The 27,382-nt window shown below is 46.5% G+C and overlaps 1 protein-coding gene across 1 annotated transcript in view; it reads right to left on the bottom strand.

Moving 5' to 3' along the window:
* The window catches only part of VPS13C (vacuolar protein sorting 13 homolog C), a 2,873,871-nt gene that overhangs the window by 2,298,964 nt on the left and 547,525 nt on the right, over positions 1 to 27,382 (bottom strand). The window contains exon 15 of the mRNA XM_085648297.1: positions 4,442 to 4,583. Coding sequence (XP_085504423.1) covers positions 4,442 to 4,583 — 142 coding nt within the window. The remainder of the gene's footprint in view (positions 1 to 4,441; positions 4,584 to 27,382) is intronic.

Below are 27,382 nucleotides of genomic sequence, written 5' to 3'. Positions count from 1 at the left end.
TGCAGGTTCTGATGTCCAAAGGAAGAGTGTTCCAGAAGCTGGGTGCAGGTACTGCAAACCTGCAGCCACCTATTTGTTTCCGTTTATAGGAAGGAATGGTTAGGAGGTTCTTGTGGGCTGAGCATAAGCTCCGTGCAGGTAAATATTTCTGAACAAGTCTGGAAATGAATTTTGGGTTAGCACCATGCAAGGTCTTGAAAATAATGCAACCAACTTTAAATGCACATCTTTGTGGGATAGGAAGCCAGTGTAGCTCTTTCATAGCGGGAGAGATATGTTCCCATCTGGGTTGCTGGTATATCAACCTGTCTGCCTGGTTCTGTACCATCTGCAGTCTTTTAGTGAGATAGAGCGGGATGCCAAAGGATAGAGAATTGGCATAATCCAGGTGTGATATCACCATGGCTAGGACCACCTGGATTAAGGCTTCCCTGGTAAGTAATCTCCTTATCTTCCTCAGCTGAAAGAAACGGGTAGAAGGTACTGCACCTATCTGAGATTTCATAGTGAGATCACTATTGATGATCACTCCCAGACTTTTGGCTGAGGAAGAAGGATTGGGGGGAGCCTAGTTCACTTGGCTAAAACTGTGCATTCCAAGGGTTCAGGAGACCGCCTATCAGAATCACTTCAGTTTTATCTGGGTGTAATTTTAACTGGTTGTTATTCATCCAGTCACAGATGTGTAGCATCGTTGCCTGGAATTCAGATATTGAGTCAGGTGAATTATCAATAGAGAACACCAGTTGCAGATCATCTGCATAATTATACATGCACACCTTCCTATTTTTCAGGGAGCTAAGTAAGGGAAGCAGGTAAAGATTAAATAAGTGAGGGGACAACGAGGAGCCCTGAGGTACTCCACATGTCGTTGCCATTTTAGGTGCAGAAAAATGGGAGAGACGCACTGACTGAGTAAGCTTCTCAAGAAATGACTCAATCCAGCTGGACGCTGCCCCCTTAAGACCGTCCGCCTTGACATGGTCGATCAGAATGCCATGATTGTCCATGTCAAATGCCGCGGACAGGTCCAGCAAAGGCCTGGGGAGAGCCCTTATTGGTTTCCTTTTCGAAGCGTATCCAGTACAGTAAGTATTACTGCCTCGGTAGAATGGGCTGGGCGAAACCCCGCTTGGTTAGGATCAAGGTAGTCAGACTGCTCAATGAAAGCACAGAGACATTTGGCCACATGAGATTTCAATATTTTGGCCAAATAGGGAAACAGGGAGATGGGCCGATAGTTAGTCAAAATCCCAGGATCCGCACTTGTTTTTTTTCAGCAGGAGTACGACTGTTGCTTCTTTGAAAGCTCTCGGAACACAGCCCTGTGCTAGGGAGTCATTAAGATGTGCTAAGACGGGTTCGGGGAAGGTGGTCAAAACTTCTTTTAGGATATGGGGCGGGCAACTGTCAGTAGATGATCCCAACTTTACTTTAGACAGAAGATCCCAAAAAGTCTGATTGTCTATTGCTGAGAACTGTTCAAGACAGCATGGGTTATCCAGCACTGAGGGTGAACCCTCAGGAGTAGGGCAGAAGGGAATACTGGATTTTATTGTAACAATTTTATCAATAAAAAACGAATTAAGGGAGTTACAAAAAGCTTGACTGGCTGTAGATTTTAATGTAACTGTCAGGGTTGGATAATTTGTTCATGATGGCAAATATTTCTTTAGACCTGTTGGTAGAGCTCAGGATTTTTGAAGAGAAGTAAACAGCCTTAGCTGAAGAAATTTACTTTTTATACTCTTTCAGTTGGGTCAGATAGCTCTCTTTTTTTATCTAAAGAATAGCTAGTTCTCCATTTCCTATCGGATTGGCCAAGTGCTAGTTTTTGGCTTTGAAAGTCAGGAGAGAACCATCTTTGTGCCTCATGGCCTCTTGCTGATCGAATTGTTCTCAGTGGAGCATGTTCATTGCTGGCTGCAGTGAGCCATGCTGTGAGGATTTCCTCACTTGAATTAATTGATGTCTGGTGGGTTGGAACTGTATTTGCTAAGGTGGCATAGAGATGGGTTCTATTAATATTATTTCAGTTCCTAGCTACTAATCTTTTTATACTTAGGGGTTTTACTATAGCGATGTCCTTGATGGTAAACTGAATTAAGGAATGATCAGACCAAATGCAGGGAGAGACAGTCAGTGCGTACACTGTAATTTTAGCTGTCCACACCTGATCCAACGTGTGTCCCTTGTTGTGTGTGGCCATAGTTATTTGCTGAGTAAGGTTTAGCCCACTAAGGAGATCATTCAGTTCTTTGGCATGGGGTGCGCCTTGTGTGTCGTTGGCCCAATAGTTAAAATCACCAATCAGCAAAATATTTGCATTGTTGGTAATTAGCTGAGCCAACTGTTCATCCAGGGAATGGGGAAACAAGGACATATTCTTGGGTGGTCTGTATAGTAGCACACAGATTAAAGGGGTCGAAACCGACTCCAACTTAGGGACTAAATTGTCTACCAAAGGTAGGTCAAGTGGGGTTAGGTTTGTGAATTTAAAATCTTGGCGAACAATGGCCGCTACTCCCCCACCTATAATCCCTAGTGTGTGATTTGCCTGTAGAATATAGTAATTGTTAGGAAGGGCTGCTAGAATGTCTGAGGCTGAGTGCTGTGATAGCCAAGTTTCCGTTAGGAATAGGATGTCAGGTTGGCTTGAATCTAGTAGATTGAATATATCAAGTTGATGTTTCACCAAGGAACGAGTGTTGAGGTAGAGGATGGTTAGTTTGGGGTCAGTATATCTGGTCTGTCTTTGAGTAATGATTGTGGCATGGGGGAGTATGGTCATTTCAGGAAAGGAGGCCCCTGCTTCCATAATTGCTTGTTTACTTAGTCTAATATTAGTATGGGGATTGAGAGGGTAGTTACCGGAGTGCAGGAGTTTTAGTTCTTGTGGGGAGTAAGAGATAATTTGGGCATGATGACTGGCCCCTGGTCCCGTTCGGGCTTGGACGGGCGCAGTCGGGCTTGCCTTAGGCGCGCCAGCAGCGCGCCCGCACCTTCGGGCGTTTTAAACTCAATTCCGGTGGATGACTAGACCGCGTCCCAACCGGATGTAATTTGCGGGCGGAAGTGAGGCAGAAAATAGTGGTGATGTGTCCGCCCTCCGCGCAATCGGCATAACAGTCGTGGCGAACCGGGGTCGGCACTCACTAAGGACTGAGCAGCTAGTGTGCAGGCTAACGGTAGGTACAAGGAGCCTTACAAATTTAGCAGCAATTAAATATATTTAACACAACAATTTTAAAACACAGTTCTAAAAAGCATAATACAAACTGAAAAAAAAACAATTAAAAAGAGGCAAGCTAAACGTAGCGAGGCGCCAGCAGGGCTGAAAGAAGACAAACTAAAGAAAAATAAATTGCATGCCGAATCATCATGTATCCTCAAATGGTGTGGCGAAAGGGCATCAGAAATCTCTAACGGATATGGTCTCCCATGGATACAATACTTTAATATGGTGCTAATTTACCGGTGCAGACGTCAATAAGCAGTCACCATAAAATGGAAATATAGAAGGTTTATTAAAACTGGAGGTTGGGCCAATGAGATTAGGATATAACCACAATCATCTCTTTGTAGCAAATGGAGAGATCAGGCCTTGAACACTCTCCTGTTTGTGCATGCTTCCATCGCCTAGATCAAATAATTAAGCTTGATAGTCTTTTCCATGGCTCTTTTTCCAAGTTTCATGGATTTATGGGAGTGTAAACTCGAGACCTTAGTATTAGGATCCAGGGGTAGAGTGATGCCCAGACCCAGACCAACCACAGTGCCCCATGCCTTGGATTAGACGTGGGCAAGGGAAGCAGGGGAAAGGGGCTTGGTAGCACTTCAAACCATTCCGCAGGTGGTTTTACATGCTAGATTTTACAGCTGGTAAAATAAGGTCTAGTCTTCCTTGAACCGGGAAAACCAGGTGCAGGAACACTGAACCACTCGTGATTGAGCACAGCAGCATTCTGCATGGATATTCCAGTCTGCTCAGTGTATGTTTGTAGCAATAGTAGTGTGCAAACCTTTTATTACAAGAGCAAGGTCTTGCATAGATCCAGACTAATGGCTTCTCTGCAGTCCAGATTCCAATGCTTTTCCTATGCTCATGCTGTGCCTAGCTTTTCTGTGCAAACTGACACTCGCCTTCTCGGGAGCGCCAGTCAGTGCTGCAATGGATGTTCTTATTTCAAACCGGTTATCTTGAATATCATTTTTCTCACAACTGTGAGACTAGATGGAGGTTGGGGATAGTTTTCATGAAAACAATTTAGTGTTACAAAATCACAACTTTAATAAACTTAGATTTGAACCATGGATGTTAATCGTGCAGTTTTCAAAAATTGCAGTAAGTTAGAAAGAGAAAAACAATTGCAAATTTTTGAAAACATAACCATCCGTTTTCACATTTCTTGCAAGAGATTCAAATATGCTAAGGTCCTACCTTCTGATGTGGTAGTTTCATCTTCTTCTTCCTTCTTTTTAGGTTCTTTCTTTCCCCAGAAGGCACCCAACCATCCGCCTCCGCGTTTTTCTGCACGCTGTGAAGATTTTTTTCCAAGAGGCTTTTGCCCTGATCTCACCATCTAGAACACAAACAGATGTCTAACTATATATAGTTGCATAAATGTAAACGTTACTGTTTCATTAATAAGCACATTGGGACAGACATTTAAAAAAAACTGCAGTAAATCTACTCCCCTTTAGTATCCTAAGAAAGGGTGCAGATTTACTACTTTGGGGAAGCAAAGCTGACCCAGGCACAGGTTTCCAGACGCACTACTTTGAATGGCATGTTAAATGTTACCGGGCTGCCATTTCACCCATCTGGCCTTGTATACAGTGTACATCTCTGCTGTGGTTTTTTCTTTCTATAATGAAAACATTTTTCTCTGTGAAGGAACCAATGTCAGTACCCCATGTTCCCAGTCTGGAGGTGACCCGTTCCCCTTTCCATCCTTTAGGGGTTACTCCAGCTTTCTCAGAAAAACCCACAGTAGAACTAACATTTAGGCCGCCCGGAATCGTCCGTGAATTTCTGACAGGCAGTGGAGCTGGAACAATTTTCAGTGGGGCTGCTGCCATCTATGTTGCCATAGGGATTATAAAAATTCCAAGCATCACACAAAGAACAAGTGTAGCAAATTAGCAGCGCCCATTCAGCAGGAGAATGGTAAAGAGTAGCATGTGTCCAGTAGTGCATTTTGGAGCACACTATTGAAAATATATCACTAAAGCATGCTGTGGCACTGACAGACAGTGCATTATCCATTGAAATGGCCACTAAATGTGCACAGACATCATTTTACTGATACAAACTATATCGCACACAAATGATAGTATGTGGAAAAAGGGTTTTAGTGAAAATGTATCATTTGACCATCAACAAGTAAGGTGTCTTTATTTGCTTTGATCCTATTAAAAGTTTTGTTTCAATCACACTTCGGAATAAAATATATGCTTTCCTTGCTGCTGATACATTTTGAAATATGTGTACAGTTCATTTATAAAGATTTACATTTTGTTGTGCGTTAGGAAAAAAATGCCAACCGGTAGACTTTACTTACATAGGAAGAAATGCTATACTATATAGCCTTTACTTTCACTTTTTAAAATAAATCGGTAAATCAATGTGTAGAATATGTTGCTGAAAACAATGCGGACTAGGAGGTGTAGGATTCAAGTCCTCCATACTATGCATTATATGTTAAGAGTGTTTAGTCTGGAGAAACTAAAGGGTAGAGTAACTAAGTATCAACGATGAAAAACAGACAAAGATGCTGTGTGGAGTCGAATGAAAAGGAGACAGCGTAACAGCACCACGTCTACTGAGATATGGTATTGTTGTTCTCTCCTCTCGCGCTGGCATACCTTAGATTACTTTGAGACCAATGCACACACCCTTGCACCGCAGTGCAAGTTTTTATGAGCGATGTTAAGCATAGGTTTTTATACTGAAATTGTACCCTTCGCACACACTGTTATGCTTTGACAAAGTTGGAAAGTTTTGGAGAGACTACATCTTATCTCCAACTTTACGACTGTTTCGGGGGGTGTAACTTTTGATGCAAATCCTTTTCAGACAAAGTTAGTAGATAGGAATTTGCATCAAAATCCATGGTGGATGCATGGGAATGTCCAAGTACCACCCATGGGATGCCTCCTTGAAGTACAGTAGTGCATGGAACTACTTTGTGTTACTTTAGGGCTACTGTTCAATACAATTCAGGATTTATGCTGGAAGATAAGCACCCAGACAACGTTTTGCTCTAGGTTTGCATCACTATTGTGAAGCAAAATAGGCACAAAGTGTTAGTCAATCTGCCCAAAAAATTCAGGATTTGAAACATAACAATGATTGGAGTGTCATTCTAATAAAACTTTATTACTATCCTAAAAAAACCCTATTTGGCAACCAGATAATAATAAAAAGAATTGATGGAAAAACCAATAAGGTTCTAAACCAATAGAACAAGTTACTTACCTTCGATAACGCTTTTTCTGGTGGATACAGTATCTGCCTGTGGATTCCTCACCTTGTGAATATCCCCTGCGCCAGCAACATTCGGAAACTTTTGTAGCAGTCCACGCCGATGAGGTCGAAGACGACGTCACAGAGGCACGGCTCAGCTCGAGACTCCGCTGACGTCACCGGCTCCATAAGAAGACCTCGTCGGCGTGATGACGTCAGTTCCGCCCTTTTTTCCGTGCCTTCGAGGCACATGGACGGACTGACAGCAATATATACATAGCATACACAGTGCACAATATACAAAGCAACACACAGTGTGGAGAATAAGCAGAAAGGCAAAAGAAACCACACAATGCCTTTGACAGTAATAAATGTACATGAAACACCATCATATACTAAAGGTATACAAGGGTGGACAACGGGGAGGCGGGTGGGTCAGTGAGGAATCCACAGGCAGATACTGTATCCACCAGAAAAACGCGTTACCGAAGGTAAGTAACTTGTTCTTCTGATGGATACATCTGCCAGTGGATTCCTCACCTTGTGAATAGATTCCACAGCAGTCCCCACTCCCGGAGGAGGGTGTCCACCCATCTATACCAGAAAGTCCTGAAGGACGGAACAAGCAAAGTGTCCGTCCCTCCTTACCTCGGTGTCCAAGCAATAATGTTTTGCGAAGGTGTGGAGGGAGGCCCAAGTTGCCGCCCTACAAATGTCCTCCACAGGAACACCCCTAGACAAAGCATAAGTGGAAGACTTTGCTCTAGTGGAATGAGCCCTTAAACCCTCTGGAGGTTCCTTACCAGCCAAAGAGTAGCATATCTTGATGCACAAGACAATCCACCTGGAAAGGGTACGCTTTTGCACCGCTCGACCTTTCCTGCAGCCAACAAAGCCCACGAAGAGCTGGTCATCAACTCTGAAGTCCTTTGTCCTGTCCAGGTAGAAGCTCACCGCCCTCTTAGGGTCCAAGCGGTGAAGTCTCTCCTCCTCCTTGGAAGGGTGAGGGGGAGGATAGAAGGAAGGAAGGGTAATGGATTGCCCCAGATGGAAGGGAGATACCACCTTAGGCAAAAATGCAGCCCTGGTCCTGAGTACCATTCTTTCAGCATGAATGGCCAAAAACGGGTGTTTGGAACTAAGAGCTTGAAGCTCACTTACCCTCCTTGCCGAGGTGATTGCAATAAGGAAAACCGTCTTAAAAGACAACAGTCTCAATGGACACTTATGTAAGGGCTCAAAGGGAGAACCCATAGGATAAGTCAAGACAAGGTTTAAGTCCCATTGAGGCACAATAAAGGGAGTAGGAGGAAATCTGTTTGTGAGGCCCTTGAGAAATCTAAGCACAATAGGTGATTTTAATAATGAAGGCTGGTCCGGCAAGCAAAGGAAAGCCGACAAAGCCGATACGTATCCCTTTACAGTGGCCACAGCAAAGCCTTGCTGGGCAAGAGAAAGGGCAAACTGTAGAATGTTAGACAGACGAGCCTTCAAAGGATCAATTGACTTCTCACCACACCAAAGTACAAATTTAGACCACCTATAAGAATATATAGATTTGGTGGAATGACGTCTGGCAGACAAAATTACATCTACCACAATAGGTGGGAGAGAAAAAGAATTCAGGTTGCCCCGTTCAATCTCCAGGCATGAAGGTGTAAGCTCTGGAGGTGGGGGTGCAGAACGTGCCCCTCCGATTGTGAGAGGAGGTCTGCCCTCAGAGGGAGACGGAGCGGAGGGCATGAGGAGAGGTGGAGAAGATCTGTGTACCACACCCTTCTTGGCCAATCCAGGGCGACCAATATGACTTGGGCCTGGTCTTGGCGAATCTTCCTCAGAACCCGAGGAATCAAGGGTATGGGAGGAAACGTGTAAAGGAGTTGAGAGCCCCAACTGAACTGAAACGCGTCCCCCAACGCTCTCTGCCTCGGATACTGGAGACTGCAGAATGACGGGCAGTGAGCATTCTCGTGAGTGGCGAACAGGTCCACCCGAGGAGTTCCCCACATCTGAAAGACGTGACGAACCACCTCCGGATGGAGCCTCCACTCGTGGTCGGCGGAGAACTGCCGACTGAGACTGTTCGCACGTACGTTTAGAACCCCGGCCAGATGATGTGCCATCAGACAAATCTGATGGTCCTGAGCCCAGGACCATAGATGCAGAGCCTCTCTGCAGAGACAATACGACCCCACTCCTCCCTGTTTGTTGATATACCACTTCGCGGTAGTGTTGTCCGTCAGGACTTGAACCGACTGACAGGGAAGGGAGGAAGGCCTTGAGCGCCAAACGAATCGCCCGCAATTCCAGAAGGTTGATGTGAAGCAACCTTTCCTCTGGAGACCAAAGACCCTTGATCTCCAGATCCCCCAGATGAGCACCCCACCCTAAAGTGGATGCATCCGTAATCACTGTGGCCACCGATGGAAGGGCTTTCCTTGAGACAGATTGCTCTCCCCGCTCCACCAAGACAGATCCGCCGCAGCTTCTCTGGAGATCCTCACAGACTCCCTGAGATCTCGCTTGTGCTGATACCACTGCCTGCGGAGGCACCACTGGAATGTCCTCATGTGCCAGCGTGCATGGTTGACAAACAGAATGCAGGAAGCAAACAGACCGAGCAGGCGAAGGACCTTCAGAACTGGAACGACCGCTCCATTGTAAAACAAAGGAATCATTTCCTGTATGTCGAGAATCCTTTGAGGAGGAGGGAATGCTTGACACACAGTAGTGTCCAGTACCGCACCTATGAACAGGTTGCGCTGAGAGGGCACCAGGTGAGATTTGGGCACATTTATCGAGAAACCCAATTTGAACAACAGCTGAGCCGTATCTTGCAGATGATGTAGCACCTTCTCTGGCGACTCCGCTTAGATCAGCCAGCCGTCCAGATAGGGGAAAACAGAGATCACCGACCTTCTGAGATGGGCTGCCACCACTGCCATCACCTTCGTGAAGACTCGGGGTGCAGTAGTAAGACCAAACGGAAGGACCGCAAACTGATAATGTTGCGACCCTACCGTAAACCGGAGATACTTCCTGTGCGACTTCAGGATGGGAAAGTGGAAATACGCATCCTGCAAGTTGATCGACACCATCCAGTCCTCCTGATTCAGCGCTTGAAGAACCTGAGCCAGGGTGAGCATCTTGAACTTCTCTTGCTTTAGAAAAAGATTCAAGATTCTGAGGTCCAATATCGGACGCAATCTGCCGTCCTTTTTCGGAATCAGGAAATACCGGGAGTAGCATCCCTGACCCCTTTTCTGCTCTGGAACCACCTCTATCGCACCTTTTTGAAACAACTTCAGGACTTCCTCCTGCAGGAGAAGACGGTGGTCCTCCGAGCAAGCCTCTTGACAAGGAGGGTAATTTGGCGGGAATTCCCGAAAGGGAAGGGCGTACCCATTTTCTACAAGATCCAGAACCCAGAGATCTGTGGTTACAGATTCTCAATCTTGTAGAAAATGGGTAAGCCGGCCCCCCACAGGACCAACATGATCTGGAATGGCGGATCTAGGGCTGCTTTGCAGTGGTGGGAGGGGCTGAGGAGGAGGAAGAGGAGGAGGAGAGTTGAAGGCCACGTGTGCGACCCCTAATTCTACCTCTGAATCCTCTAGACGAGGAACCTTGCTGTTGCTGCTGCTGGGTCTGTCTGTAGGATTGAAAGGATGCCCTTCCGAACCCTCTGTACCTTTTAAAAGACCCCCTCAACTGGGACTGAAGGCCCAGAGACTTAGCCGTTGCCTTGCTCTCCTTGAAACATTCAAGAGCAGCATCTGCCTTTTTGCCAAACAAGCCAGATCCATCAAATGGCAAGATCAACAGAGTCGACTGCACATCCTGGGAAAACTCCGAAGACTTCAGCCACGCACTCCTCCTAGTGGCGACAGAAGATCCCATGACCCTTGCCACTGAATCCGCCATGTCCAGCCCACTTTGGATCACCTGGCGTGCTGCTGCCTGGGCATCAGTCAAGATCTCCTGAAAACCAACCCTATCCTCCTCAGATAGTTTTGGCGCCAGCTTTGTAGCAGAATCCATAAGTGCATGTACATAACATCCTAAAAGGCATGTGGCATTCGTTGACTTCAGAGCCATGCTGGCCGATGAAGACCTTTTTGGCCGATTGATCCAACCTTTTAGCCTCTCTGTCCCCCGGAACCTGAGGAAAAGCACACTTGGATTTCCCTGAACAAGCCGCTTGAATCACCAGGCTCTCAGGTGATGGATGCGATGTCAAGAATTCAGGGTCCCCTGGAGCTGCCCTATACCTCCTAGCAAGCGTCTTGGAGACTGCAGGAGCAGAACAAAGGCTTACGCCACACCTCCAACACAGGGTCAATAATGGCCTCATTAAAAGGTAACAAAGGTTCAGAAACTGCCGTAGGAGAATGTAACACCTCAGTCAAAATGTTTGATTTAAACTCCGTTGTTGGCAACTGGAGATCAAGCAGTTCCGCAGCTTTTCTGATTACTGCATGATACGGAGCCACATCTTTGGAGGGTTCATCAGACGGAGGAGTAATCTCCCACTCAGGAGACAAATCCAGCCCACTAGCTTCCTTAAGCTCTTCGAACACTTCATCCGACTCCATCAGCTCTCCTTCCTCTGCTTCCTCCAGAAGGTACCTTCGCTCATCAATCACCCTCTGAGCCTCCCTTCTGGACCGAATCCGTACCAGCGGCGTCGGCAGCGCCGTGTTCGAATCAGACGGCGCCGGTGCCGGCATCGAACGTGGATCCGCAGGAGCAGCCGGCGTCGAACGAGGACAAGCCGGCGCCGGTGAAGATGGAAGCGGCGTCGACGTCCTCGGCGCTGGTAGATGCCAAGACGGCGTCGCCGGAAAGAACGGCATAAAGGGGGCCTGTGGATAGTTGCAGCACCCCCAAATTAAACGCCATTGGACCCATCGGACCCGCAGGTGCACCAGTGGTGTACATGGCTCTAGCGAATACCCCGTACATGGCATTTAAATAATGCAAGGGGTCCTGACCAGGACCAGGGAAAGCAGGGTACTGGTCAGTCATCACCGGACTCGGGCCAACGGGCGCCGACGGTGGAATCAACGGCGTCGCAGGCTCACCCAAGACTTGAAGATCTTCAACCGGGGCCGGAGATGGAACCGGAGATGGAACCGGAGCCGGAGATGGAACCGGCGTCGGAGTCTGAGCCGGCGCCGGAGAAGCCGGAGCCAGGGAAGCCACTGGAGAAGAAGGACCAGAAGGCGAATCAGTCAGAGGAGAAGGAGACACAGAGTCCCTCCGACGTCGAGATGGCGACTTCGACTTCGGAGCCGAACTCTTGTCCGAGTGGCGTCGAGAAGAGTGCCTCCTCCTCTTCTTATGCTTCTTGGCTCGCAAAGCATGCCCCGTAGTCGACTTAGACGCCGACCTCGACCTCGATCGAGACCTCGACCTCGTCCTCGTCCTCTACTTCCTTCTTCCTCTCATCTCCTTTTTCATCCTTGCGATGAAGAGCTTCGCTTCCCTTTCCTTGAGAGCCTTCGAGCTCATCTTGCGGCAAATGGAACAACCATCCACATCGTGGTCAGAAGACAAGCACCACACACAGTCCTCATGTGGATCAGTGATCGACATGTGTGGTTGCCGCACTCACAACAAGGCTTGAAACCCGACTTCCTTGTCGACATCCTTTAAAGAGAAACAGAGAAAATCCAGAGATAACACAAGTAACAATGAAGCTACCAACAGCGATTCCCGAAATCCGTTGGCGCGGAAAAAAGGGAACTGACATCATCACGCCGACGAGGTCTTCCTATGGAGCCGGTGACGTCAGCGGAGTCGCGAGCGGAGCCGTACCTCAGTGACGTCGTCTTCGACCTCATCAGCGTGGACTGCTACAAAAGTTTCCGAATGTTGCTGGCGCAGGGGATATTCACAAGGTGAGGAATCCACTGGCAGATGTATCCATCAGAAACTTTCAATTTACATTCAGTGCTTTGATGCCAGTACATAGTTCAAAGAGCAATTTTAGGATTTTAACTTAGGAACTCCAAGCACCAAAAGGATCTCCATGACAAATACAGTAACTCACTGAGTTATCCACAAAAAATATTAATTTGAGATCTGCATGTCACACGTTGTAAGAAAGTGGCTCTGTATATACTGTTCCTTAAAAGGTACATGGTGTACAGAGTCCACAGTCCCCAAGGGTTTGGCAGAGGATAAAGTTAGATATAACCTTACTCTCTAAAGTGGTAGCTTGGTCGAGCAGTAAGGCAGTATCAGAGGACAGTGTAAAGCATTTGTTGTACACACACACAGTCAGCAAATGGTCTCACACACTCAATAACTGAACTCTAGGCCAATGGTTCATAAGTAAAAAAATATATATACGCTTGTTTTATTTTAGAACCAACAATTGGAATTAAAATGTACTTTCTCAGAATGAGATGCTTTATATAAATACTTTTGCAATATGCAATTGACTTTTGTAAACAGTTACAAGTGGTTGCAATAGGCAACACTATTTTAAACACAATAATGCATTGAGTTCAATGAAAGTTTCATGTTATTTGCCACAGATTACTTTTAGGATTACTTTTGGAATTCCAGGACTGGATCTAGATTCACTCCTGGGTCAGTACTTGGAATCAAGTGATAAAAGTCGACTTAATTACTGTGATGATTTTTAGACAATATTTTGCTATTTAAAAAGTTGACACTTAGAAAATATTTCATAGAAAACAGTCAATGATTCCCTATGGCAGAAAATTCAAGTTACAGGTATAGTATGTTGTTGTTACTTTTGTAATCCAGTACTGGGTACCTAGACTCAGTACTTGGACCTTTATCCAAAACAGGTAAGTAATTACGTTTTCAGATATTATACGATTTTTAAAGAATATTTAAAGATTGCAGAAATTGACAGAAGAAATTTCACAGAAAAACAGTCAATGATTTCCTATAGGAGAAAATTGGGTTACTGGTAAGTACAGTTGTAAGTATTTTTCCGAGTCAGTGCAGGGCACCAAGATCCAGCACTGGGAGCTCACCTAAGAGCAGGTGAGTATTTTCGTTTTCGTGACTCGGCTGATTTTTGGTGAATATTTTAAGATTTGAATAGTCCACACAGAAGAAATTTCAGGAAAAAGCCAGTCAATGTTACCCTATAAAGAAAATAGAGTTATCGGTTTAAAGGTAAGTACTCGACTGGCAGAGTTGAGGTTCTGGGCATAGATTCAGGGGTCCCCCAGGGTCAGGTAGGTACAGTTGGTTCACCCTCAGCAACTCTAGGGCAGCCGGGTGCAGAGAGAGTTAGGCCCAATATTATCCTATGAGGGATAGGGGTGCCTTGGTTGGTGGCTGCTGACTAGCAAGCCACGCGGCTGTGGGAGCTGGGCTCCTGGTCACTTACTCAGGGCAAGTGGGGAAGTAGGTAGGTGTAGAGGTTGCACTGCCAGGGCCACTCGGGCGGCTGAGTGCAGGGTGCTTTTGAGCCTCGGGCGCTCAATTGGTTTCAATGGAAAATCCCCGGGTTTAGAAAAAGACTGCAAGCTCGGGGACGAGGATTCTTCAGGTGCCACCACCACTTCGAGAGGTAAGTTTGGTAGTTGGAGGATAGGTAGGTACCCCGGGATTGGGCACAGGGGGCCGCGAGGCACCGCGTGCAGGGGTGCCTTTTGGTGTCGGGAAATCTTACCCTCTGTTGATCGCGGTGGGGGGCACCTTGTTATGAGGCTGCAGGCTTCTTCAGGAGTGTCGAGGGAGGGCCTTGGGTGCCGGACTCGGGGTCACAGTCGCCGTGGGGTCGTCCTCGTGGTCTTTGTTCACTCTGGCACCGGCCAGGCTTGGCTGGTGCAGAGTGTGCTGGGTTCGCGGTTCCGGGTTGATGCCAGGGATTAGAAGTAGGTTTTGAGTAGAGCCTCTACTCATGGGAGTCCCAGGGGCTTAGAGCCAAAAGGTAGCCAGGTCCTTCGGGGTTTGTGAGGTTGCTGGCCACAAGAGATGCCGGGTTGGAGCAAGAGCAGGTTTGAGGGTTGACAGGCCGGTAGTGCTGGGGCCAAAGCAGTTGGTGTCTTCCTTTTCTCTTAGCAGCTGCAGGGCAGGTCTTCTTTCTTTTTGCTCTTCTTTGTATTTCAGGATCTGGAATCTGGGGAAGGAAGGTTCAGGGTGCCCCTAAATACTAGATTTAGGGGCGTTACAGGTAGGTGAAGGGCAGGGGCCAATGGGTCCCTGTCCTGGGGTGGGTACACCCCCTATCCTGCCTCTCTCCTGTGGGAGGGGGGCAAGAGCCTAGTCCTGATTGGGCAGGGCTTCCCATCTTCAAGATGGCGAGAGCCCGGAGATGTGCTTCACCTCGCCTCCCCCACCTGAAGGGTGGGGTTGGCAGGCAGGCACATCCCCTGTCCTTATTTGGGGTTTCCGGCCAAGCTTCCCGCCAGAGTGGGGGGTTGCAGTGGCCTGGGGAAGCTCACAGAGGCGGCATGCCTTTGAAGCTTCCCCCTGCCCATCCTGGGGGAGGAGATTTAGCACCTCGCCCAGGATGTGCATTGTTGCAGACCCAGGAGAATAGGGGCTCTCCTACCCAGGGGTCCAGCAACATGTCTGCTGTGTGGCAGCCTAGGAAGCCTCAGAACAGACGTGGATTGTAGGTTTAGGTTTCAGGAGGCCTCTCTAAGATGCCCTCTGTGGTGCTTGGTACATTAGATCCCACACTGGCATCAGTGTGGATTTAATGTGCTGAGCAGTTAGATACCAAACTTCTCAGTCTTGAGTGCTGCCATTATGGTGCTGTGGAGTTCGTGTTTGACAAGCTCCCAGCACCATATACTCTTAGATGGCAGCACTGCACTTACAGGACCCAGGAATGGACCTGGGTACTGTAGGGGCACAGGGCTCCTGCCTCTGTGCCCACACCACTGACATAGGGCACCCAGCTAGAGGGGTGGCTGATGTATGCCAGGGCAGTGTAGGTTGTGGGCATGGCACACAGGGACGTGTGCCATGTCGACTGTTTTGTCTTGTATCCAGACACTCAGCCTACAAGAGCAGTGTGTGTGTGTTAGGGTACAGGGCCTCTAAGGGTGGCACAATGAGTGCTGCAGCCCTTAGAGGCCTTCCCTGGTCACAAGGCCCTGGGTACCTAGGGTACCATTTACTAGGGGCTGACATGTGGCCAGGGTTTGCCAATTTGGGTTTTGGCTGTTAGGCAGTTTTTAGGGAAGGAACACAGGCCCTGGGCACCTGATTGGCAGGAGCCCAGGGCACAACAAGGAAAAGTGCATCAGCAATTAGGCGAAAAAAAGGGGGGGGGGGGTTACTGCAACTGAAACCCACTTTCTTACACACGTGTTTTGCAGCAAGAACATTAACCCCTCCATGCTCCTTTATCATGACCCAGAATTATTACTGGACAAACCACAGATCTCCCCATCAAGTGTATTAACCAGCAATTATCATGCTGTTGTAATTATCATCTAAAAGATCTCAGCAGGCTGATCTTTTCTCACCTCAGCCTGTCATGTAAAGGGTACCCTCTTGACCTTGGTGTGACTGCATCGGTCGCACCACCCTGAAGCCGGCACTGGGTCACCCATTGTTCAGGACAGACCCTAGACATGATCTATACTTTTTTCAAATACATACTTTTGCAATCTGTGGGACTCCTGCCATTGACTGACCATGCAGCTATTTATCTCTCTAACGTCTTCCATTCGACTAGCAATTACATGATTACATCTTCACCATTACCAACGTGGAAATGATAACCAGTACCAATTTAACAGCTCTCCTACATTATTGTCCACCATCTATTTTGGGTGATCCTTGTGATGTTTGTCACAGATTCCATTAATGCTGTAGGACAGGAATGGCCCCTGCAAGGAGCCTAGGGATGTTCCTCTACCCCGAGTGCCCAAGCATGTTTGGGTTCCTGACAATATATGGTCCCGTGTGCTTATTGTGAAAAGAGAACTACTGGTCTAGTCCTGTGTATAACACAAAGAGAGCACATAAAGAGGTTGTGGCTGCATACTCTGTCAGCGGCACACTAATATTTGACAAAATGTAGAAAAAAATGACAGAAGAGAACTTGTCTGGGTCTGCGCTCGGGTGGTGCCAATATGGGTCGGGGCTGGTGTGGTGCCTATATAGGCAGCACAAACGTCACTTTTGGCACAGACAACACCAACAGAGCTGAAGGATGCCACCTACTGGCTCACAGAGGGATTGCTCAAAACATTAATTAGCCAGTCTGACGCATGGCGAATATTCTAAGGTACGACTTCTGCTTCTAGAAAATAGCATTAAGATCAGAATTGTGGTACTTTAGAATTTGGGACCGCGTAGGAGGCAGGGCCCTACCCCTGTCTATCCCGGTATTAGCGAACCGCGAATGGTCAATGCGGTATGTACAAGTGCTTGTGTAACGTTTTAGCTATGAATGCACGGTGTATACGTTATTATACACTGACTTCGTGGGTTCCATCTTAGAGCGGTGGCCATCTTATGGTTGCCCTTACATAGGCTACATATCAGGAAGCAAATACGGGCCTTTTAGAGCACATGTGCCTTCCTTTGACTTCTCTGTGACCTGGGCAGCTTGGCTCCGCTCCCCCAGGTCAGTCCGGTCCCACGAGCTCCCCGTCCTACGGCCACCTGTGATTAGCATCAGGGCTTGACACACCATAAAGCCTTTTCATCCCACACGAGCCTCCAGCTAATCTCTTCCACACCTGACTGTTCCTGCTTTATGGCTTGTTTCCCAAACAGGAGATGCTCGTGTTTATTGGGGCCTGTTGATATCTGATGTGGGATCTGAGCCTTGCTGGGTAAATAATTGTGGGCTGGCTTAACTGGAATGTGGGATGGTCATCATGACTCTGCCTTTTCGTTTGTAATGTATACATTTATATGGCCATATCATAAAACAAGGAATGTGTGCCTGAAGCATGATATTTTGTTTTTAAGGAGAAGCCCGTTTCTGTAATTTTTAGCAGTCTCCTGAGAACATACACACTGTTGTACTTCTAGGATACCTGTAATTGGTCTGCAGCCAATAAACTGATCTTTGACTTCACCCAGAAGACACTGTGTTTCTGTAGGTCTGAAACAGGAAGAACCCGAAGTCATAGGGTGTGTTCCCCTGCACCGCTGGGCTTAAAACTCCCAGTACTTCAGTTGGCGCCCAACTCGGGACGATTTCAGCGCTACCAGTCCAAGCCAGAGGTTCGTGAGGAGCTTCGTGTGGAAATTCTGGAGGATGGCCGCCACTTCATCGACCCCTGCATGTCGACGTGGTCCAAAAGTCTTTTCTGCGAGGTTCTCCACGTCCCGACGGCTACGAAGGACTGCTGCCCTGATTAATCGCCCTGTTTTGGACCCTTGACGATTTTGGTAGAGCGAAACAATCGAGAAAGTCTTCTGGTGACGCCATTTATCATCGATATTCAGTTAAGTAGAAGTAGAGCGTCTCCCAGTTTGTTTGGTATCCTTTGGGATTTTTGGTATCCTTCGGTATTATTTCGATTTGGAGTTTGCAAACGCCAAAGCCAGAGGACTTGTGTATTCACGAGACTATCGTAATCGATAATCCTTTGAAGTTTGAAACTAGACTAGTGAGCGAAGATGCCTGGTTCTAGTGTATTTGGAAGATTGTTTTGTTTGGGTTGTGGAAGGGATTTCCAGTTAGAGGATTCATGTCCGGTTCCTCCAATTGGAACTCCAACTTATGAGCTTTATGTAAAACATGGCGTGGGCCCCATTGCATATAATGAAGTATGGATCCGATACACCAGAAAGGACGGTTTTTTAAAATGGCCCCAAAATGGTAGTTTCGATACAGATATCTTAGATAATTTGGAAGTTAAATTGTTTAAAAAGAAAGCCCGGCCGGCGATGTTTGATTCTTTCCGCCTATGGCGAAAGGAAGCCAAACAGAAGGAAATTAAGCTAGCGAAAAGAAATAAGAGAGAAAGAGGTATGTCAGTGATGCAAGCAGCTGTGCAATTTAAAGATAATGAGGAGGAACAAATGAATGAGCAATTGCACAGACAGCGCAAACTGGGGATTGATAAATGTTACCCTGTTTTGTCACCCCTTGTGCAAGATGAGACAAAAGAGAAAGAGAAAGATTCCCTAATGTCCCATTTGTTAAGTTCGCCACCCCCGTATGCGCAAAATGCCACAGCACCTCCACAGCTTGTAAATGTGCAGCCTCCAGTAAATATGCCGCAAGCCTTCCCGCAGCCACCAGCTCCTCTTCAGCTGGCCCCTATCCCTGCAGTGCAGCCCTCTCAAGGGTCGCCAGTTTTGTTACCTGTTGCCCCCGCGCTTCCTGCAACTTTGGCTAGCACGCCAGCGGCTTCCCCTGGCGCTCCTTCTTACACTACCCAGGTACCTGTGTCTGAATCCGTTTTTCTTCCCTCTGTCTATCCCCCCGTTTTCGCCTCAACTTCTCCTTCAGCACGACAACGACTATCTAATGTAGTTACTGGTTTAATGTCGCCTCTCTTTGGATCATCTAGTGCGACTCCTGGCTTACAGCGTAAGCAATTGCGCAGTCAGCTGCCTGGTCCCGACGAGAAAGAGGTGTTAGATCATCTGGCGCGTAGGTGGATTGGTTTCCCTTCACTCTATAATGTGGAATCAGTTGTTAACGTTTTTCACCAATGGGATGCCCCAAAACAGAGGTGTGTCTTTGATAAAATGTGTGAATTCCTCTGTGAGGAATTGGAAGATAATGGTTCAAACCCAAACCCCCAGGAATTGTGTCGAGTGTGATTTGATTTTGAATAAGGTACAATTGTGGGTCCCAATGTAGATAAAGCAGTTGCGACTTTACTGTCCTTCAGAAATGGCGATTGTCAGCAATCATTGTTCGAACAGGAACTCCCTGTGGGGAAAAAGGTAAAAGCGCGCCAATATCCGATGCGTGAGGTTCCTCCAGTGTGGAGACCTGCTGATCTAAATGCTGCTCCAGCTGTCCCAGCTCATTTTCAGCGTGTTTGGGTGCATGTCCCTTGGAAACGATCTGAAGTGTTGCCGCTTAAGCAGACATTGCCTGACCCCCGTAAAAACCCTACAGGTTATTATAAGGAGTTATCACAAACTGCAGAATCATGTGTAATGAATCTGGCTGACATAGATATGCTGTTTGGGAATGTGGTTCCACAGCCTTTATGGGGATCCATTCGTAATGTAGATCACACTGCAGAATTGGGTAACACATGGGCTAATATCATTGCTGCAGATGCTGGCCAAGTTGGTGGTGCGAAACCTGACCCTTTAGTAGCAGACCTCCCTGGTAGAATTATTACCTACATGAAAACCATAATGCCCGCGATGCGCGTAAATTGGGATAAACTATCCGCATGCAAGCAGAAGAAAGATGAGACAGTGTCCGATTTCTTTACAAGGTTTTGAAGAAACGTTTATCGACCACAGTGGTCAAGACATGAGCACTGAAGGTGGCCAACGGTTATTTGTTGATAAATTTGTGCAGAATCTACTTCCCGAATTGTGTAAGAAATTAAAAGACTCAGAAAGTTCCTGGGCTGTTTCCTCTTCAGCGCAAATACTGGCTACTGCACAGTATTATGAAAATAGAGATAAAGATGAGAAGGATAGAACAGATAAGAAAACGAAAGAACTGAAAACAAAGGTCCTCTTGCAGCAGGCTTATCCGCCACGTGGAGGACATAATAATTATAGGCAAACCCAAGGTATCTATCAGCAACCCCAACAGTTTCAGAATAATCAGCAAATGAATGGGTATTATCAACCACGAATCCCTGTAGGTCCCAATCAATGTTCATATTGCAAAGAGGAAGGTCATTTTAAATATAGTTGCCCTAAATTAATGCAGCATAACAGTAATGCGTATGGCGCAAGAGGTAGAGGTGGTCAGCAAGCTCCTAGAGGCAGAGGGCGTGGAAATGTTCCCCATAACGCGCGTCCTCTTCCGCCTCAAAATACCATAAATAGCTTTGATCAGCAAGCCAATGCAACTGGTAATACAGCTCAGTACTATAATAATGATTATTATGCAGAAGACGACAATGTAGAAGATAATGATTACTAGGACCGCCGTAGACAGAGAGAGGGAGTTGTTTCAGTGCCAGTGGATCAGAGCGGACCTTATGTTAAAGTAACTACAGCAAATGTAACGGAGCCCTTTCTGCTGGATACTGGTGCTGCAAAGAGTTCAATCATGCATTCAAAACTCCCTGGCGCGCCTTTGTCTGGCGAAATGAATGTTTCAGTAGGTTTTTCTGGCGCCCCAGTTAGGAACCCGATTTCTAGTCCTATGTCACTTTCTGTTGGACCTTGCGAGTTAAAAGCACCCCTCATCCTAACGACAGGTTGTGGTGAAAATTTGCTAGGATTAGATTTGCTAAAAAGATTGCATGCGACGCTATATTGTTCTCCCTCAGGAGTACAACTTACATTAGGCAAGAAAGTGATTTCCCCGATGTATTTGTCTAAGAATGCAATGCCACCTGAATTGTCATCCCTTCCGGATGTCCTTTGGGCTACTGGTCCCAATGATGTGGGTCTCCTGGAAATACCGCCATACGTGGTCACTTTAAAAGCCAATGTCAGATTGCCACGTATTCCCCAGTACAAGATCTCCAATGAAGGTCAGAAAGCGTTGTTAGCAATTGTCAGCGATTTGATTAAAAAGGGTGTAATTGAAGAGACAAGGGGCAACGTTTACAATAGTCCTGTTTTACCTGTCTTAAAACGAACGGACCCTTCACAGCCACCTGTTTACAGATTTGTGATTGATCTTAGAGAGGTAAATAAGATTGTTGTGCCACAGTTTCCAGTTGTCCCTGATATAACTGCCTTGTTAACCATGATTCCAGCCTCCGCTGCATGGTTCTCAGTGATCGATTTAAAGAATGCGTTCTTTAGCATCCCAATTGCAGAGGAGAGCAGAGACATTTTTAGCTTCAGTTTAGGAGGTCGCAGCTTCCGCTTTAAACGCGCTCCCCAGGGCTACTGTGAAAGTCCATCAATATACAGTCAGGCTTTGAAAGCTCAGCTTGATGCACTGGTTTTACCTAGTGGCGCTGTCCTCATTCAGTACGTTGACGATTTGCTAATCGCCGCGGATACTGAAAAGATTTGCAAAGAAGCTACATTGTCATTGTTGCATCATTTGTCTGCCTTCCATCACAAAGTGTCTCTCTCAAAATTGCAATATTGTCGACAAGAAGTGACCTACTTAGGTCATCTCTTATCGAAGGAGGGAAGGAAACTGACCCCAGAAAGAATTCAAGCCATTGCACAGTTGAGTGTGCCTAGAACACAGAGAGAAGTGCGTGCTTTCTTGGGCATCACTTCATACTGTAGGCATTGGATACCAAATTTTTCCTTGCTGGCAAAACCTTTGTTAGCATTAACATGTAAAGACACACCGAATCCTATCCCATGGTCTGAAGAGTGTCAGAAAAGTTTTTGGGAATTGCGTAATGCATTATGCCCAGCTCCTGTGTTGGGTACCCCAGACTACAGCAAGCCTTTTACATTGTATGTTCATGAGAAAGATGGTTGCGCATTATCAGTGTTAACACAGCCTTTTGGCGATAGACCGCGTCCATGCGCATATTTTTCGTCAACCTTGGACCCGGTAGCGAGGGCATTGCCAAGTTGTCTGAGAACCACAGCCGCCGCAGCTATGTCTAGTCGACAGTCTTCTGGACTAGTAATGGATAATACATTGATTGTTATGGTTCCACATGCTGTGGACACATTGTTAAACAGGACCAAGACACAGCACTTAACTAGTGCGCGATTATCCGGATACGAGTTGAAACTGTCAGCAAATCATATACACATAAAGAGATGCAACACGTTGAATCCAGCTACACTATTACCAATTCCAGCAGACCTAGATGAGATTGAGCAACATGATTGTCTGTTCAGAACAGAAGAAGAGACGAAAGGGAGAGTAGATCTTAAAGATACTCCCCTGACTGAGTGTGATGGTACTTTATGGGTGGATGGTTCGTGTTTCAAGCTTCCAAATGGTGATACGACTGCTGCGTATGCTATCACGACTTTGCACACGATTGTGGAAACTGCGCGTGTGCCACAAAATTCGGCTCAAGCAGCAGAATTGATTGCCCTTACAAGAGCATGCGTGTTGTCTGAAGGAATGAAAGTGAACATATATACGGATAGCCAGTACGCCTTTGGCGTGGCTCATAGTTTTGGGCGATTGTGGAAAGAACGTGGGTTCCTGACTTCGCATGGAGCTAAAATTCAGAATGGCAAGTTGGTGAATGATCTCCTTGAGTCACTGACCCTACCGTTACAAGTTGCGATTATGAAATGCAGTGCGCACAAGAAAATCACTGATGATGTTGGTCGTGGTAATGAGTTTGCTGATGAAGTCGCGAAAGAAACAGCAAAAGATGTGAAGACTCGAATGTATGTTGCAGGCCCTGCAAGATGGGTTGGTGATGTTGGAATGTGTGAAAACAAAATAGAGAGTGTGAAGTCCCTTCAAGCTGAAGCCACAGAGAAAGAGTTGAGCAAGTGGAGAGAAAGTACGGGTAAATTGGATGAGAATGGTTGTTGGATTGATCTGTCAGAACATAGGCGATGGTTGTTACCTGATGCATATGTGCTTCCAGTGGTTACTATGGCACATGGAATGGCACATATCAGTATGAAAGGAATCTGTAAGTTGTTGGCTCCAGTATGGCAGAATGCTGGAATTCCCAAGTGTGCAGAGAATGTGGTCAAGAATTGTATGGTATGCTTGAAATACAACCCTGGTAGGGGAACCCCAACTCCAGCTGGTCATTTTGCGCCTCTATCATATCCATTTGAAGTTTTGCAGCTAGATTTTATCCACATGGAAAGGTGCAACAACCTGAAATATGTATTGGTGGTTGTCTGCGCTTTTTCAAAATGGATAGAGGCATATCCCCTAAAAGACAACACTGCTCTATCCACAGCCAAAGCCCTTGTGAAGGAATTTTTCCCTAGGTTTGGAATGCCAAGAATGGTGTGGAGTGATAATGGGAGTGAATTTGTGGGTCGAGTGATGAAGAATGTGTGTGAGGGATTAGGGATTAAGCAAAAGTTCCACGCTGCAAATCACCCCCAATCAGCTGGATTAGTAGAGCGCTACAATGGCGCTCTAAAACTCAAGCTGGCCAAAATCCAGGCGAGCTCCGGTCTTAAATGGCCTGACGCTCTGCCTCTAGCACTCCTGTCCACCAGAATGACCGTACACTCACGAGTGGGACTTAGCCCATACAAGATTATTTTTGGCCGCCCGGCCAATGTATGGGGTGTGCCAAGACCGGCGAAATTCAGTGAAATCGAACATCCAGTACTGCTTGATTATTTGTACGAATTGACGGCTAAATTGCGTGTTTTACACCAACAGGTGCATGATACTCTCCCCCAGGCATCTGAGGCTCCAGGACACCCTATCGACCCTGGCACATGGGTGCTCGTCAAGAATTTCCAGCGCAAAAGCAACGATGAGCCCCGTTGGATTGGCCCTCTTCTCGTACTTCTGTCTACAAGATCAGCTGTTCGAGTAAAGGGGAAAAAGAATTGGATCCACGGCGCCCACATCAAAAGGATCCCTTTGCCTCTGCCGTATGACCAGTGGGTCCAGGAGGGTATCGCTGACTCTGAAACAGACACTGTACCTCGTTTTGTGCCGTTCAGTGATGTACGCGTGAGAGGCACAACTTCAGCACAACAGAGTGATGGTATTTTACAAGAAGCTGTGCCACCGTCAATTCGATTGGACACTACAGAGCCTGAACTCTTGTTTCAAGATCAGACAGTACCTGGCCGTCTCCACTATAACTTAAGACCAAGGCCTATGGACAAATAAATATTCTTTTCCTTACCTTTTTGGTTTTTGATAACCATAGCTCTCCCATCGGATTCTTGATTTTTGTTTTTCGAACCACCATCCGGGTTCAGCCGCAGGGTCGCGGTGCCAAGACTTTGGGGTACAGGCCGAAGACGTTAGGTCAACGGTTCTGGTTGGTCTAGGGCGTTCCCTGGACTGACAGGCGTACTCCTTAGCAGAAGATGCTCACCCGCCGCGTGCGGCACGATTAGAGGATGGAGTTTTTCAAGATGGAGAGACTCGCTGAGGAAATGAACTTTAAAGCAAGAATGTGCAAAATAATGAAGAGCAAACGTTTTGTATTTTTATGTCCGTTTGTATTATGTAGTATGGTAGTGTTTACTGTAGGATTTGTATTCTTCTCCTCTCAAGAGCCCATTGCACCCACTGTACAGCCTATACCTCCTCCTACTGTCTCCTCACACTCTTTTCACCCTCTGCGTGAACATGAACAAGCTAGACGGTCTGAGTTTGTAAACAACTCGTTTATTCAGCTCCTGCACCAGCACCAGCACCAACTAGTCATGAATACAACCAATTGCTGGGTGTGTGGTTTAATGCCACATACCATTAATAAGGGTATTCCTTATCTAGTGCTGCCGTTTAGTTACAATGGATCGTCATGGGCATTCCAGACCATGTTTCTTTTTGCATTAGATGCCTACTCCCCGCGACAACCGCGTTCCATCAGACCTAGCACAAATAATAAAGCTTTAATGAAAGGAGTTGCCGATATGAGCAGAGATATCGACGCATACTCATCTATTCCCAAAGAAGAATTGAGAGCTTATGTAGGGTGGAACGCGACGGGGTATAGTATTAGTCTGGGTGAAAGACAGCGAAAAATCTCATCCCCAATTTGGGTCGTACCCCATATAGGTCGGTTCTGTTTGCAAGGTAATGGTCAGAATCCAAGAGCTCAACTGGGGAGAAGTGACTGTACTGAAACGTACACTTTTCCATCGCAGTTTTCCCCTGCGTTTTTGGCTGCCAAGGGTACATATTTTGTCTGCAACGACCGAGCATATACATGGTTGCCCCCTGATTTCTCAGGCACGTGTTATATTGCAAATCTGCTACCGCCAACATTTACTGCTGCCTCTGACTATCACAAGACCAGAGTTGTGAGAGGCGTGATTAGTAAGGAGGATACTGCCGGTCAGGAAGCGGGAGACTTCTTTTTGGGTTTCCTGCCGTTTTGGGGACCTATGGTCAATAGTAGGAACCTGAGACAACTGACTCGTGTGGTTGAATCCACTGTTAATGTTACGGCTGGTGCCCTTGGTAATTTAACAGCTGAGCTCCAAGCGGATCGCCTCATGATTTTGCAGAACCGCATGGTTCTAGACGTCATACTTGCAGACCGCGGTGGGGTATGTAAGGTTATCCAATCTAGTTGTTGCATTTTCATACCAGATAACGCTCCAACAGTTTATCAAGCCATCTCCAAACTGCATAAAATATCTGAATCCATACACGTGGATAAAGGAGATTGGTCACTGGTGGAGTGGTTCTGGGAACTGATATCTGCCTGGGGTTGGAAGATTCTGATGGTCATTGAAATGATCTTAGCCATCCTTTTCCTGTTCTGTCTGTGCATACAGTGTGCTCCTGCGATATGTGGCCTCTGTGCTACATTATGTGTAAGGAAACCTGTATCGAGGGACGAGCTAAGTAATAGCATGATGCTACAGCAACATCTCCATGACTTCGTGAATATTGACCTAGATTCGGATTAATGTGAGCATAGTTATTGCCTATGTAAGGGCAAAAGGAGGGTCTGTGGTACTTTAGAATTTGGGACCGCGTAGGAGGCAGGGCCCTACCCCTGTCTATCCCGGTATTAGCGAACCGTGAATGGTCAATGCGGTATGTACAAGTGCTTTGTGTAACGTTTTAGCTATGAATGCACTGTGTATACGTTATTATACACTGACATCGTGGGTTCCATCTTAGAGCGGTGGCCATCTTATGGTTGCCCTCACATAGGCTACATATCATGAAGCAAATACGGGCCTTTTAGAGCACATGTGCCTTCCTGTGACTTCTCTGTGACCTGGGAAGCTTGGCTCCGCTCCCCCAGGTCAGTCCGGTCCCACGAGCTCCCCGTCCTACGGCCACCTGTGATTAGCATCAGGGCTTGACACACCATAAAGCCTTTTCATCCCACACGAGCCTCCAGCTAATCTCTTCCACACCTGACTGTTCCTGCTTTATGGCTTGTTTCCCAAACAGGAGATGCTCGTGTTTATTGGGGCCTGTTGATATCTGATGTGGGATCTGAGCCTTGCTGGGTAAATAATTGTGGGCTGGCTTAACTGGAATGTGGGATGGTCATCATGACTCTGCCTTTTCGTTTGTAATGTATACATGTATATGGCCATATCATAAAACAAGGAATGTGTGCCTGAAGCATGATTTTTTGTATTTAAGGAGAAGCCTGTTTCTGTAATTTTTAGCAGTCTCCTGAGAACATACACGCTGTTGTACTTCTAGGATACCTGTAATTGGTCTGCAGCCAATAAACTGATCTTTGACTTCACCCAGAAGACTCTGTGTTTCTGTAGGTCTGAAACAGGAAGAACCCGAAGTCATAGGGTGTGTTCCCCTGCACCGCTGGGCTTAAAATTCCCAGTACTTCAGAATACAATAATGTAACCTGTACAGATTATGTGTATGTAAAATTCTTTCATACAGTGAGTATTTCAATATTGTCTATTCTAATCTAGCAACATTGTTACATTCAGGGTACATTCTCCAACAACCTACGATGCAACCATGAAATTTCACAGTGAAATAATTTGGGGGAATTTTGATTTCTTTAGATAATCCTCAATAATACATGACTTTGCTTTCAAATGCTTCTTCAATCACATTCTGTAAGTTTGACACAGATTGAAACATCAATAACCACAGCAGTACCACCTTTGTTGAACACTACATCATGTTTTCCTAATTCATCTAGACTATTCTTTAAATGCTTTTTCATGTATGTAAGTCAACCAAATCCTTTGCTCTATCAATAAGTAGCTTCAGATCCTTGGTGGTCTTTTAATTCG

Source organism: Triturus cristatus, chromosome 3_2 (assembly GCF_964204655.1).
Source record: "Triturus cristatus chromosome 3_2, aTriCri1.1, whole genome shotgun sequence".
In the NCBI taxonomy this organism is placed as follows: Eukaryota; Metazoa; Chordata; class Amphibia; order Caudata; family Salamandridae; genus Triturus; species Triturus cristatus.
Note: the sequence above shows the minus strand (reverse complement) of the source record. Positions and strands in the feature narration are given on the sequence as shown.